General features: G+C 40.5%; 1 protein-coding gene across 37 annotated transcripts in view; it reads right to left on the bottom strand.

The window, feature by feature from the left end:
• Window positions 1-16,637, bottom strand: part of LOC131108032 (calcium-activated potassium channel subunit alpha-1a) — a 159,843-nt gene that overhangs the window by 80,451 nt on the left and 62,755 nt on the right. For all 37 annotated transcript variants that reach the window (XM_058058692.1, XM_058058673.1, XM_058058679.1 and 34 more), the window contains exon 3: window positions 8,620-8,681. In XM_058058692.1, coding sequence (XP_057914675.1) covers window positions 8,620-8,681 — 62 coding nt within the window. The remainder of the gene's footprint in view (window positions 1-8,619; window positions 8,682-16,637) is intronic.

The raw sequence follows: 16,637 nt of genomic DNA, 5'->3' as shown, positions 1-16,637 counted from the left end.
TAGCAAAAGAAAGACTGGAGTTGAATTTTCATCAGAAAAAATAACTGTTTGTTTCTACCTTTTTGTGTTCTTTAGTAATCAGCAGCAGAACAAATGTAAGTTTCAGGAAAATATCAGTTCCTGACTAAAAAAAGGGAGAAAAGCATATTTTTTGTAAAAATATACATTAATTATCAGTAATAATAATTTAGCTTTCGTGACAGGTCAAATATCTAAAATACTACACCAACACGAATGACAGAAAATAACAATTTTTTACAATTATATCCATTCATCTGTTTTCTATGCCAATATCATATTTGACTCGTTCAGGCCCAGGCAGTTTTCAAACGACGACCGTTTCAGTGGCGGCCATTTTAGAACATTTTGACTGATCTTTCAAAGCACAAAGTGTACTATGTTCTATGGTGATATAAAGATGGAACCTAGCAAAAGAAAGGCTGGAGTTGAATTTTCATCACAAAAAAAACATGTTTATTTCTACCTTTTTGTGTTCTTTAGTAATCAGCAGCAGAACAAATGCAAGTTTCAGGAAAATATCAGTTCCTGACTAAAAAAAGGGAGAAAAGCATATTTTTGTGAAAAAATACATTAATTATAATTAATAATGATTTAGCTTTTGTGACAGCTCAAATATCTAAAATACTACACCAACATGAAGGACAGAAAATAACAATTTTTTACAATTATATCCATTCATCTGTTTTCTATGCCAATATCATATTTGACTCGTTCAGGCCCAGGCAGTTTTCAAACGACGACCGTTTCAGTGGCGGCCATTTTAGAGCATTCTGACTGATCTTTCAAAGCACAAAGTGTACTGGGTTCTATCGCGATATAAAGATGGAACCTAGCAAAAGAAAGGCTGGAGTTGAATTTTCATCAGAAAAAATAACTGTTTGTTTCAACCTTTTTGTGTTCTTTAGTAATCAGAAGCAGAACATAGGTAAGTTTCAGGAAAATATCGGTTCCTGACTAAAAAAAGGGAGAAAAGCATATTTTTTGTAAAAATATACATTAATTATAAGTAATAATAATTTAGCTTTTGTGACAGCTCAAATATCTAAAATACTACACCAACACGAATGACAGAAAATAATTTTTTTTACAATTATATCCATTCATCCATTCATGCTGGAGCCTATCCCAGCTGTGTTTGGGCAAGAGGCGGGGTCCAACCTGGACTGGTCGACCAATTATAGCATGAACTATTTTTTGGTGCTATTTTTTTGCGTTTTTGGGATTGGAAGTATTGTATTGTATTTCCTACTTTTTGAAATAGCATGTTTTATTTGTACCTTTATTATTATTATTATTATTATTATTATTATTATTATTATTATTATTATTATTGAATTTCAATTGTATTATAATGAAAACAATATTCCTTACCCATGACAAATGATGCTAATTGAATGAAAGATTTGTATTCATTCATTACTGTCATGCATTATTCATGATTTTTATAATTTCATATTATTCCATAATTCCTGATACACTTCCTTTTCATTTATTGTACCGCTTTGATCATGATGATATATTTGACGTTTGATTGCAATCATAATTGACTTGATTTAAATATTGTCCAGTATTTCTAATACGAGCCTTCAATGACAAATGATTGCATATTGTTATGGTAAAAATAACCAAAGAAAAAAGGACGAGCGGGCTGCACGCTGTACTAAAAATAGCTCATTCCCTCTGCATTGTGGGATACCACACCACAGCCTCCTCCTGCTCCTCCTGCTCCTCCTGCTCCTCCTGCTCGTCATCCATACAGCAACGGTGACTTTGATGAACAAAAACGGGCAGCGCCATTCGTCAGGAAACTGCAGCGTGCTGCTGCCAATTAGCGCTGGAGACGTTCTTATCATGACATTTTTAATTAGCCGTCTATTTGCGTTTAGCAGAATGTGGCAAAAGCTTCCAGCTCATCAGGAGATTCATTTGGGGTGTTTTACTGGCGACATGACGTAGTCTTACACTCCTTCATGCAGTACTTCTGACGCTCCGCAGGGGGCGAGAGCGAGGCGCATGGAGCGCTACCATTTGTACTGCACAGAACAGGAAGTGAAAAATAGCAACAGCAAGGAACACCCCCAATGCTAACATGTGTTAGCCTCTATTGTTTCCTATTCAGCCCTAGAGAGGTGACTATAGGGGTGTTATTTCATGTCAAGAGGGCTCTAATAATGTTAAAAAACATTTAGGAGGGCATGAACAGGTTTTCATGTTTACGCGCTAACGACAAAATATTGAACAAAGTAATGAAAAATGTACAGATATGAACAGAAAAATATTATTATTATAATATTTTATTATTATTAATAAATATTATAATAATAATTATTATTATAATGACATCAATCCCAATAACAGATTAATATATCAGAATAAATGAGGGATTAGTGGACATACAGTAAATTCAGCAGAAACAAAACTAGGTCATATTTTCCACATCTCGCTCACCATAAGTGGGTCATAATTCATAAATCTGTAACAATAAAGTACAGCCAACGTGTAGTACTGTTAAAAGTATTTACAGGATTTATCTGCGTGGATCTGTGTCTTTATGATTCACTGATTAGGTTTTAGCATTGAGATTCCCCACTTCTTTTGGTGGTCCTTGAACGCACCATAGTTGTGTGCCGCGAGAACAAAAGTTGCTTAGCGACAGAAGCACCATCGGATGGATTATCCGAAACGGCTAGTGGAATTCCACCAGAGTGGGTGACGTAGACGCAGCTTGGATAAAGGCCTGCTAGCCTGCTAGCATGACGACCAGGCTAAAGGCTACTTCTTATATTACCATCAATAGTAGTGACTTTTATTTTGTTAACAGTTTGCAGATAGCTGCTTCAGTCATAAAACTCGAGATATAAATAAAGATGGCGGCATGGAAGAGTTGAATCCATTTTGTCGGGAATGACATTTGGAGGATGGTGTCAGCTACTAATAACGTCTTCTAATGGTTACACGCTCCGCTCTGATCCAAACCCAGACTGTTCCATGCAGACCTCAGTGCCAGGTACTGTCAGCACCCCGGGAAGGAGGTCCACATTTAGGCCGGTCCAAGGTCTGCCAAGGTCTGCCAAGGTCTGCCAAGGTCTGCCAGCTCCTCTGCCACATTTCTCAACTTACCCCATCAATTAGTCATTAGGCAGCCTCTCTTTTTCCAGTGTTGACACCATCGCACGCTAATGATCGAGTTACAGGTGCGGGTTCATGCGGCCTTGACGCGCACGCCGCTCTGTCCACCAGCGGGATGGAGAAGCAGGAAGTGGAGCGGGATAGAGAAGCAGGAAGTGGAGCGGGATAGAGAAGCAGGAAGTGGAGCGGGAACAAGGGCGTCCCTTTAAAAGCAGCCTGCACAGACTTTGTCCTACATTCGTCTTTATTTGTTTGATGGGAGCAGCGAAGAGGGAAAAAAGGGATGAGGGACGTACGAAGGTGACGACGTGGGCGGCAGGGGGGTTTGGAGGGGGCAGGGCGGGGGGGCATGTCGTACCGAGCATAGAAATAGTGTGCATAGAAGACAAAGGCTGAATTCTAGCACAGACGGACATGGATTGGCTGGTAAACAAAGTCTTTGGCAACAACAAAGATGGCCGCTCATTGTCAGTGCTTCATTCATAAAGACGCCCCCCACCCCCAACCCGCCCCCAGCCGCATAGTCCACTAGTTCAGGACCGCTTACAGGCTTCTTGGCCACAAACCATTCACATCTACCTGGGTTGGGTTTCATCTCTGCTGTGGGGCTTTGAGTGACAGGTCTTTGGCCGACACCAAGAAAGGCCGTTTTCTTCTCCAGGACGATAATAAACGTCTGAATGACCCTTATGGATACGATATGTTGCCATGGTTACAGTGGACAGACAACATAAGAAAGAGAAAGGGAGGGGGGGGGTACTTATTTACGGGAATAATATAAAAAGTCTGTTTGTTTACATTTTTATTTTGTTCCATCTGCCCTGCCATTGGCCGGCCACCAGTCCAGGGGGTACCCCAACTCTCGCCCAAACACAGCTGGGATAGACTCCAGCATACCTGGGACCCGAGTGAGGATAAGCCGCATCGGAAATGGATGGCAATTACAGAAGTTGACCAAAAATATTAAGCCACAACGATGTAGATGGAGACGCCCCTTTTGAGGTCAGGTTCATGAGGTCACTTGTTGCTAGGCGGAATCCCATCAATAATCATAAAACATGTTTTTTTTCTTCGCGGATCAATCAAGGAGCATCCGTAAGCAGCCTGGTGCGTCTTCGCCGTCCTGTGGGGGCTGGATTGGCCTCGCAGCGCCCCAGCGCCTCCAACACACGCGTCTATATTTGGGGGCTAATTAGCAGCATTAGCATCCGTCTGGATTGTTAATTTTTGCAGTACAAAGGTACTGTGAGTGAGAGTATTTTTACAAGGGAAGGGGGTATGAAATTGTGGAATTATAATTATAATTATAATTCTTCACGTATCACGCAAAGGAAATGAGTGTCTCATGGAGAAGAAGAACTTCCTGTAAGTTTGGATGCTGCAGAAGAAGCAGCGTACGGCGTCAGGCAGCCAGTCGGCTGCGAGGCAGAAGGACTGCTGGGTCCTGGGTGGCCACCTTTAGATGAATCCTTCCTACTAGATTCATATGCAGCTTATTGTTATTATTGTTATGATAATTATTGTTATCACGACAGAACACGAGTGTGCAGCACTGCCTTCCACATCCAGGCAGGAAGGCTGCGGCGCGTACGCGACGTCGCGGGCAAAGCGGGGCCGTGTTCATCATGTAAAAGCCCTCAGAGTTGCTTGAACCTGCTCTGCTTTGATAAGAGCCCCCCCACAGGGGAGTTAATCCCAATCTGGAGGATAGAGGTGGAGGTGGGATTGGGGGCAATATGGATGGCTGCACTGATGGATTAGGACGTTCCTCTGATGGAGGAAGGCAATACATCTGAAGAGCGTTGTAATATACTATATAATGTACTGTATACTGCGTGGTATGCACTGTGCGTACTTAGAGGGTCGTTAACAGGTTTCCTATGCCTAATATTTCAAATTTTCTGTTATTATGTCCACTGTATTGGGTAATAGGAGTGTAAAGGTGACTATAAGAGTGTTATTACATGTCTAGAGGGCTGTAATGATGTTAAAAAGCATATTTAGAAGGTCATAAATAGATTTTCTAGGCCTAATATTACTTATTTTATGTTACTATATCCACTGTATTGGGTAATAGGAGTGCAAAGGTGACTATAAGAGTGTTATTACATGTTTAAAAGGTTTTAATGATGTTAAAAAGCAAATTTAGAAGGTCATAAACAGATTTTCTAGGCCTAATATTACTTATTATCTGTTATTATGTCCACTGTATTGGGTAATAGGAGTGTAAAGGTGACTATAAGAGTGTTATTACATGTTTAAAAGGTTTTAATGATGTTAAAAAGTAAATTTAGAAGGTCATAAACAGATTTTCTAGGTCTAATATTACTTATTTTCTGCTATTATGCCCACTGTATGTGGTAATAGGAGTGCAAAGGTGACTATAAGAGTGTTATTACATGTTTAAAAGGTTTTAATGATGTTAAAAAGCAAATTTAGAAGGTCATAAACAGATTTTCTAGGCCTAATATTACTTATTATCTGTTATTATGTCCACTGTATTGGGTAATAGGAGTGTAAAGGTGACTATAGGAATGTTATTACATGTCTAGAGGGTTGTAATGATGTTAAAAAGCATATTTAGAAGGTCATAAACAGATTTTCTAGGCCTAATATTACTTATTTTATGTTACTATATCCACTGTATTGGGTAATAGGAGTGTAAAGGTGACTATAGGAATGTTATTTCATGTCTAGAGGGCTGTAATGATGTTAAAAAGTAAATTTAGAAGGTCATAAACAGATTTTCTAGGCCTAATATTACTTATTATCTGTTATTATGTCCACTGTATTGGGTAATAGGAGTGTAAAGGTGACTATAAGAGTGTTATTACATGTCTAGAGGGTTGTAATGATGTTAAAAAGTAAATTTAGAAGGTCATAAACAGATTTTCTAGGTCTAATATTACTTATTTTCTGCTATTATGTCCACTGTATTGGGTAATAGGAGTGTAAAGGTGACTATAGGAATGTTATTACATGTCTAGAGGACTGTAATGATGTTAAAAAGCATATTTAGAAGGTCATAAATAGATTTTCTAGGCCTAGTATTACTTATTTTATGTTACTATATCCACTGTATTGGGTAATAGGAGTGTAAAGGTGACTATAAGAGTCTTATTACATGTTTAAAAGGTTGTAATGATGTTAAAAAGTAAATTTAGAAGGTCATAAACAGATTTTCTAGGTCTAATATTACTTATTTTCTGCTATTATGTCCACTGTATTGGGTAATAGGAGTGTAAAGGTGACTATAAGAGTGTTATTACATACCTAGAGGGTTTTAATGATGTTAAAAAGTAAATTTAGAAGGTCATAAACAGATTTTCTAGGCCCAATATTACTTATTTTCTGCTATTATGTCCACTGTATTGGGTAATAGGAGTGTAAAGGTGACTATAGGAGTGTTATTACATGTCTAGAGGGCTGTAATGATGTTAAAAAGCATATTTAGAAGGTCATAAACAGATTTTCTAGGCCTAGTATTACTTATTTTATGTTACTATATCCACTGTATTGGGTAATAGGAGTGCAAAGGTGACTATAAGAGTGTTATTACATGTTTAAAAGGTTTTAATGATTTTAAAAAGTAAATTTAGAAGGTCATAAACAGATTTTCTAGGCCTAATATTACTTATTATCTGTTATTATGTCCACTGTATTGGGTAATAGGAGTGTAAAGGTGACTATAAGAGTGTTATTACATGTTTAAAAGGTTTTAATGATGTTAAAAAGTAAATTTAGAAGGTCATAAACAGATTTTCTAGGCCTAATATTACTTATTATCTGTTATTATGTCCACTGTATGGGGTAATAGGAGTGCAAAGGTGACTATAAGAGTGTTATTACATGTTTAAAAGGTTTTAATGATGTTAAAAAGTAAATTTAGAAGGTCATAAACAGATTTTCTAGGCCCAATATTTCTTATTTTCTGCTATTATGTCCACTGTATTGGGTAATAGGAGTGTAAAGGTGACTATAAGAATGTTATTACATGTCTAGAGGGCTGTAATGATGTTAAAAAAGCCTATTTAGAAGGTCATAAACAGATTTTCTAGGCCTAGTATTACTTATTTTATGTTACTATATCCACTGTATTGGGTAATAGGAGTGCAAAGGTGACTATAAGAGTGTTATTACATGTTTAAAAGGTTTTAATGATTTTAAAAAGTAAATTTAGAAGGTCATAAACAGATTTTCTAGGCCTAATATTACTTATTATCTGTTATTATGTCCACTGTATTGGGTAATAGGAGTGTAAAGGTGACTATAAGAGTGTTATTACATGTTTAAAAGGTTGTAATGATGTTAAAAAGTAAATTTAGAAGGTCATAAACAGATTTTCTAGGCCTAATATTACTTATTTTCTGCTATTATGTCCACTGTATTGGGTAATAGGAGTGCAAAGGTGACTATAAGAGTGTTATTACATGTTTAAAAGGTTTTAATGATGTTAAAAAGTAAATTTAGAAGGTCATAAACAGATTTTCTAGGTCTAATATTACTTATTGTCTGCTATTATGTCCACTGTATTGGGTAATAGGAGTGTAAAGGTGACTATAGGAGTGTTATTACATGTTTAGAGGGTTTTAATAATGTTAAAAAGCATATTTAGAAGGTCATAAACAAATTTTCTAGGTCCAATATTACTTATTTTCTGTTATTATGGCCAGTGTATTGGGTAATAGGCGTGTAAAGGTGACTATAGGAGTGTTATTACATGTCTAGAGGGTTGAACTGATGTTAAAAAGTAAATTTAGAAGGTCATAAACAGATTTTCTAGGCCTAATATTACTTATTTTCTGTTATTATGTCCATTGTATCGGGTAATAGGAGTGTAAAATTGATCATAGGGGTGTTATTTAATGTCTTGAGTGCTCTAATGATGTTAGAAAGCAAATTTAAAAAGTGGTTCTCAATGCTCTAACTACCAAAATATTGAATTTATAAGTCAATGCGCAATTAACCGCCATAAACGAGGCATGGCTGTCTTTACTTGCATCAACTACAACTTTTCATATTCATCACCAACACGGGTATAAACCAGAATTTCAGCCGTGCATCAATCCCGTCCCAAACTGAAATGTCCTTGTAAAAAGCGGAAGTAGAAAAGGAAGAGTCTGCAGGAGTGGATGCGGTGCTGCAGTGGTTGTCGGAGCGATGCCAGGCCCGCAATGTGACGCTGGATGACTGCTAACCAGGGAGATGCAACACACACCCTTCACTCACACATTCACACACTCAACACACACACACACTCGCCGCCTGTCTCTGTTGCCATGGCAACTGCCACGGCTCCCATTGACAAATCCTCCCAAGCAGCCTGTAGCGCACGTGTGGGTAAACATGCGTGTTTCATGGGCTGTATTTAGGGCGATGTCATGTTTATTTTACACATCATGGCTCCATGAAAGCAGGCCATATTTCCAATGTTCTCAAAGGGAAAGTGAAGAAATGTGAGATACTTACTCTGAGGAGTCTATAAAATATATTCCAAGCGCTCCGATGCTGAGTGCAAATACTAACACCACCTAAAACGACAAGAGAAGAGAAAAAAAAACATGCTAAGTATTGCAAAGCAGCACAGCAGATGCTCGTTATCTGTAATTAAATATTGGCTCATTATCCTCAGGTTGCACGGTGATGGACAGTCTAACAAAGTTGGCTGTAAATAATGGATGCTCACCTTCATGTCAGCAAATACGACCTATTGGATGCTGGCAGTGTCCAATCTCACAGAGCAAACAAAGGAATCACACTTCTACAACCCAGCAGCGTCGGTCCACTCGCTCGTGTGGACGCCGTGTGTGCATTTTCCATATCCATATGCGCAAGATTCAACCCTACTAGATGATGCAATGTCAGTAGACATTGCGTGTGAATTCTGAAAAGCTGAAGCAAAACTGAAATGTTTTGAAAAAGTATGAAAGTTTGGACGCTGAAGCTGGACTGAAATGCTGTGGAAACATGCTCTAACGTAGAATGAATGGAGGAATCGTTTGGGCATTGAAGAGCTGAAGCTGGACTGAAATGCTGTGGAAACATGCTCTAATGTAGAATGAATGGAGGTGTCGTTTGGACGCCGAAGAGCTGAAGCTGGACTGAAATGCTGTGGAAACATGCTCTAACGTAGAATGAATGGAGGAGTCGTTTGGATGCTGAAAAGCTGAAGCTGGACTGAAATGCTGTGGAAACATGCTCTAACGTAGAATGAATGGAGGAGTCGTTTGGATGCTTAAAAGCTGAAGCTGGACTGAAATGCTGTGGAAACATGCTCTAACGTAGAATGAATGGAGGAGTCGTTTGGACGCTGAACAGCTGAAGCTGGACTGAAATGCTGTGGAAACATGCAAACATGCTCTAACGTAGAATTAAAGGAGGAGTCGTTTGGACACTGGAGAGCTGAAGCTGGACTGAAATGCTGTGGAAACATGCTCTAACGTAGAATGAATGGAGGAGTCGTTTGGATGCTTAAAAGCTGAAGCTGGACTGAAATACTGTGGAAACATGCTCTAACATAGAATGAATGGAGGAGTCGTTTGGAAGCTGAAGAGCTGAAGCTGGACTGAAATGCTGTGGAAACATGCAAACATGCTCTAATGTAGAATTAAAGGAGGAGTCGTTTGGACACCGAAGAGCTGAAGCTGGACTGAAATGCTGTGGAAACATGCTCTAACGTAGAATGAATGGAGGCGTCGTTTGGACTGAAAATGCTGTTAAAATGTACAAATGTTGAAATGTAGAATGTATCTAAGGTCTTTATGACAAAAAACATTCATATAATTTTATTCAACATGGCTTAAAATGAATAAAAAATAAGTTAAAACAATAAATACATCCATAACAGCAGTACAAATATAGTTATAAAATGAAGTACGAATGAATAAATAGAGCAGTAAAGATGTCTAAATAAACGGCATCCCTCCCAAAGAAACAAGCCATGAAGACAACGTGACTGCAATCATCTTCCAAATGATGGACAATAGTCTTCTATTCATCCCCCCCAACAATGGAAGGCCGCTGTTCATCCATTATGGATGATGGAGCTTGATTACTTTCCTGCGATGACCCTTTAGATTGATCCAACGCTTTGTGCTCCAGGTATTAAACACTTGGCTAGCATTTCTAATGTCTTTGACGCTTGAATGCATCATGATGGGTAACCCGGGCATATTGTTACGCCGGGCGGAATAACGCTACAGGATGAAGGCATCATCACACACACGACAAGATGGAAGATGATACCATCTTGGATGACAACAGGCTGGCTTGGGCCGGTAGGAAACTGCTGTCGTGTCGTCCCATGCGTACGTTTTATGGCGAAACGGCGAGCGTCTTTTCTCCATGTTGGTGAAAAGATGCAACGAGCCAACATCAGAAAGACGCTGTCACTCCTCAGACGTCCAAATGTCAGCAGAGAGGAGCTTGACATTTCTATGAGCGTACGCCGCTAACGTCAGAGCACCATTTCCTGTTGGACTCCTTACACGGACGCAAACACTCCAATGCGCCCTTGAATTTGGCCGAAGGTCAAAGCGGGTTGACACGGAGAGGACCGTTCAACGCTTCCTATTGTAGCCACTTGCTGAAAAGCCACGCAGGCAAGAGCGAAGACCCGACGCCGCGCTGAGGAGATAAGACGCGTCATCATCTTAAACTGACCCAGTTATTCAGCTGTGAAAGCCAGTGTACCCCCCCACCCCCCCATTCCACACCATCCCCCACCATCACACATTCAGCAACGCATCGGAACACCAAAGGGGGAAACCTGCTGCATATAAAAGACAGAGGGGGGGGGGAGGCGCCCCCCCCAGCCAATAAAAAGCGTATATCAAAAATGCAAATAGCAGCTGCCGTGAATGTCATCCTTGTTTCCCGATTGGCAGGCCGTGAGATTCCCAGAGCGTTCCACGTGGCGGCTGGAGGATGAGCGTCAAACCGGAGCACGGGGATTCTCAGAAGATGTTTTCTCCTTAATAACACCCCCGCTTACTTTCATTGGTGCATCCCGTTCTATATTTAAAGCGCTAAGCTAAATCTGTCACATGTTTTCCGAGGTGCACTTTAGCAAACACGCTGGGGTATCGGACGTGGCGACAAAAGGGAGCGTGTGCGCCTGCCGCCGTGTGCGAGGGTTTCGGGTTCTCGGCATTGCTAGCTAAAGGGCTAAAGGCGGCAGCTCTCGGATGACTACAGCGGAATTGTAAACACATCATAAGAGCCACTTACACGTATTAAACACACGCACCGGGACGATTTGGCAGTCGGAACGATTCAGGGATCTCGGCACGACTGGGAGTCGTTCAAAGTGCATGGATGCTGGTCCGATGGGGAGCAGACCTCCAGCAGGCCCTGGCCGGGGCGCCATGATGACTTGAAGCAGTGCTTAAGCCAGATGACGGGGCGTGGCCAAAGGACTCAGGTTCAGGTAGAGCACGGTTCCAAATTGGGATATGGGCACAGGACCGGGGGGCGCCCCGTGAGATGCCACATTAGTGCCAGCATCCGGTCTCCCACCATCTCTTCCAGTTCCACCGGGAGGACGCCGAGGCGTCTCCTCCCAGTCGGGCCCCCCCTTGAACACCTCCCCAGGGAGACGTCCAGGAGGCATCAGGACCCCATCTTGGTAGACCTGCTGCATTCATGTGTTCATCAACATCCATGCATCACATGAAGGGAAGCACCGAGGGGGGCCAATAAACCCCCCACTGTCTCTTTAAGGGGATTCATCAAAGAGCACCTTTGTGTATTAAAGTGACAAATCCTTTTAATGGCTGTGGCGCCTGTGACTTATGTCTTTTATTAACAGCTCCGTCCCGCCGTGGGAGTACATGGGGGGGGGGGGGGGGGGGGGGTGCAGGGTCAGTAATATGTTAGCTTCATTGGCCACTCCAAATTATCCATAGGTAGGAATGTGGGGGGGAACGGTTGACCCCGTCTCTCCCCCAAGACAGCTGGGATAGGCTCCAGCGTACCTCCACTCTAGTGAGGATAAGCGTCATAGAAAAAGGACGGATGGTATAAAAGTTTATTATTATTTCTGAAAGAGCTGGTTCTAATATTTTGGTAACCGCCATGATGGTTTTGATATGTTGGATGTCAATGAATATATGAATTCTGAATTCTTCTGAATTCAGCTTTTAACATTATTAGAGCCCTGTACACATGAGATAACACCCCTATAGTCATCCTTACACAAATATTAGCCAATACAGTCAAAATAATAAGAAAAAATAAGACAATAAGAAATAATAAGAAATTATTAGAGCCCTGTACACATGAGATAACACCCCTATAGTCATCCTTACACAAATATTAGCCAATACAGTCAAAATAATAAGAAAAAATAAGACAATAAGAAATAATAAGAAATTATTAGAGCCCTGTACACATGAGATAACACCCCTATAGTCATCCTTGCACAAATATTAGCCAATACAGTCAAAATAATAAGAAAAAATAAGACAATAAGAAATAATAAGAAATTATTAGAGCCCTGTACACATGAGATAACACCCCTATAGTCATCCTTACACAAATATTAGCCAATACAGTCAAAACAATAAGAAAAAATAAGACAATAAGAAATAATAAGAAATTATTAGAGCCCTGTACACATGAGATAACACCCCTATAGTCATCCTTGCACAAATATTAGCCAATACAGTCAAAATAATAAGAAAAAATAAGACAATAAGAAATAATAAGAAATTATTAGAGCCCTGTACACATGAGATAACACCCCTATAGTCATCCTTACACAAATATTAGCCAATACAGTCAAAATAATAAGAAAAAATAAGACAATAAGAAATAATAAGAAATTATTAGAGCCCTGTACACATGAGATAACACCCCTATAGTCATCCTTACACAAATATTAGCCAATACAGTCAAAATAATAAGAAAAAATAAGACAATAAGAAATAATAAGAAATTATTAGAGCCCTGTACACATGAGATAACACCCCTATAGTCATCCTTACACAAATATTAGCCAATACAGTCAAAATAATAAGAAAAAATAAGACAATAAGAAATAATAAGAAATTATTAGAGCCCTGTACACATGAGATAACACCCCTATAGTCATCCTTGCACAAATATTAGCCAATACAGTCAAAATAATAAGAAAAAATAAGACAATAAGAAATAATAAGAAATTATTAGAGCCCTGTACACATGAGATAACACCCCTATAGTCATCCTTACACAAATATTAGCCAATACAGTCAAAATAATAAGAAAAAATAAGACAATAAGAAATAATAAGAAATTATTAGAGCCCTGTACACATGAGATAACACCCCTATAGTCATCCTTGCACAAATATTAGCCAATACAGTCAAAATAATAAGAAAAAATAAGACAATAAGAAATAATAAGAAATTATTAGAGCCCTGTACACATGAGATAACACCCCTATAGTCATCCTTGCACAAATATTAGCCAATACAGTCAAAATAATAAGAAAAAATAAGACAATAAGAAATAATAAGAAATTATTAGAGCCCTGTACACATGAGATAACACCCCTATAGTCATCCTTACACATATATTAGCCAATACAGTCAAAATAATAAGAAAAAATAAGACAATAAGAAATAATAAGAAATAATAATAATAATAATACAGCCTTTAACATTATTAGAGCCGGATGAAGTATTTAAAAAAAAAAACAAAAAAAACAATAGAGTAGTATCAGTGAGTAAACATTTATTCACATCCTATTTGGCTGCGAGTGTTGATACGCGCTCGTTAAACATCCACCATGTTTGCACTGGTGTTGTCTCTGTGGACTCGCCTCCTCGTCAGTGTGGCGCACACACACACACACACACACACACAACACACACGACACAATCACATGTCAGCACACGGGCCGTGTCAAGACTCTCACGGGGGGACGACAACAAATGAAACCCCCATTCAACGTTGATGTGTGCGTCCACACACACACACACACACACACACACACACGTTGGTGAGAAATGGCAGGAAGCTGGAGTGACCTGACATCAGTGTTAGGAAAACACACTTTGTATTCCAGTCACACGCCAGCAGAGGCAACACGGGAAGCACACGCATACCAATGTACCAATGTACAGCCGTGATGCTGGCAAATATTTGATAAGGACCGCTTTGGGAAAGAAAGTCCCTTGGATTCAAACACTAACAACAACCGAGTCCCGGGATGCTGAAGTACTTTTCAATGAAACAACAAAACGGCGTTTGGAGGGAAAATAGACGAGATTGTAATACGATAAATGATCATTCCAATACACAATAGTAAACGTTGCGATGCTGCGTCACGGCCTCGGTACCCTTGCTTCCGGTATGAGTGACGTGCGGGCGGATACTAGCTCTTCATGTACATAATATCAAAATATCAATAAAAAAAAATATCGATATCGATTGATAGTGCAGTCATTTGAGCTACCTTTATTATTCTTCAGTTAGTTCTTTTTTGTTATTGTTTCAATTTGACATATTAGATATGATTTCTATTGTACGTTACCACATTGCTTCAATATACTTCCCACAATAAAAGGAAATGAAGTTGATCCTTCGCCAGCCTCAGTATGATGCCAAGTGCATGCGTCTGCGCCCCCCCCCCCCCCCCCCCCCCCCGCCTAAAAACCCAACCAGGAAGAAAGTTGGCTTTTTAACTTTGTGAGATTGTGACTTTTTTGTAGTTTTTTGCTGACAACCTTCCACAAAGTAGACAGAACGCCATTTTTGGTTAGCTGACTGATGGTCAACATGCCAACCTATGCACTTTCAAACTTTCCTCACTGATAGATGAAATATTTTATTGAGCATAGAAAAACCGTGTAATACCTTCTCATACACTTTGTAACATTATCAAAGCCCTCTAGATGTAACATAACAGCCCTATATCACTCATATTGCCCAACATACTACACTTAACAACAGGAGGCTCCATCCAATCCAACGTCGTGATCGCACACGTTGGATTCATGTACATGGGGGGGTTTATAGTTTATAGTTGATGTGAACCAGTGAAGGAACACGCCCCATAGTTTGGGCTCAGCGCGTTCCATAACAGCGCGTCCCATAACAGCGCGTCCCATAACAGCGCGTCCCATAACAGCGCGTCCCATAACAGCGTGTCCCATAACAGCGCGTCCCATAAGAGCGCCATCAGTGCGGATCGCCCCATAAAGAAGATCCATTGACGCCATGGACACCTGACATCTACGATATATGCACCACCGAAGAAGACGTCCCGATCAATCACCATCGTCCACCTCAGACATCAAACGCCACATTAGAGGCCGCACGCCGCCGCCGCCGCAGCGAATCAAGTCAGCATTACCGTCCGACCCCCACGCTTGGCTTCCTTTAACCCTGATGGCCTCCATGAAAGACAGACGCCGACGTGTTGTTGTACCTCGGCTACAGTGCTGGTGATTGATGGGGGGGTGGGGGTGGGGGGGGGGCGCTCTCAGGTCTGACAGCTTCTAAAATGAGCATCTGTCAGCTGGAGATGAAGAGGAGACTTGAAGTGGTTGGGGGGGGGGGGGGGGGTTGAAGGAGACAGATCGGGCAAGCTTTCCTTTCCAAGTTCATCTTTGATATCATCACATGCATGAAATACTTCAATGTGGTACCTGTGTGTACTTTGTACTGCATGAGATTTGCTATGCACTCCACCAGGAATATTCTACTTACTGTCCTGGACGAGAGACATAGGAATATAGACATAGAGTAGAAATATAGACATAGAGTAGAAATATAGACATAGAGTAGAAATATAGACATAGAGAACATCCATCCATCTATGCCGCTTGTCCTCACTGGGGTGGGGGTATGATGGAGCCTATCCCAGCTGTCTTTGGCCAGCCAATCCCAGGGCTCATATGGACAAACAACCACACCCACCCACATTCATACCCACATTCATGACAGGATCTCAAAAGATCCTTAATACGAGATGAGTGCTCTGCTGTTTTTAATCATCTACTGCAAACGTGTCATGTGACAGGAAGGCCCTTATGCCAATATGATCATGTGATCATGTGCAAATTTCCCCATGTGGGATGAATAAAGTACCTACCTACCCACCTACCTACCTACCTACCTACCTACCTACCCACCTACGACCTACCTACCTACCATGATTTGGTAGTGTTTGGCCGTTTTTCTGACATTGGAGTCCAAGATCCTCCAGAAGCCAGGAAAAAACAGGAAAAACCAGGAAAAACCAGGACAAACCAGGAAAGACCAGGAAAGAACAGGAAAGACCAGGAAAGACCAGGAAAGACCAGGAAAAACCAGGAAAGACCAGGAAAGAAAGACCAGGAAAGAAAGACCAGGAAAGACCAGGAAAGACCAGGAAAGAAAGACCAGGAAAGACCAGGAAAGACCAGGAAAAACCAGGAAAAACCAGGAAAGACCAGGAAAGAAAGACCAGGAAAGACCAGGAAAGAAAGACCAGGAAAGACCAGGAAAGACCAGGAAAG

This window comes from Doryrhamphus excisus, chromosome 20 (assembly GCF_030265055.1).
Source record: "Doryrhamphus excisus isolate RoL2022-K1 chromosome 20, RoL_Dexc_1.0, whole genome shotgun sequence".
Classification (NCBI taxonomy): Eukaryota; Metazoa; Chordata; class Actinopteri; order Syngnathiformes; family Syngnathidae; genus Doryrhamphus; species Doryrhamphus excisus.
This window is presented reverse-complemented; position numbering and strand designations above follow the sequence as displayed.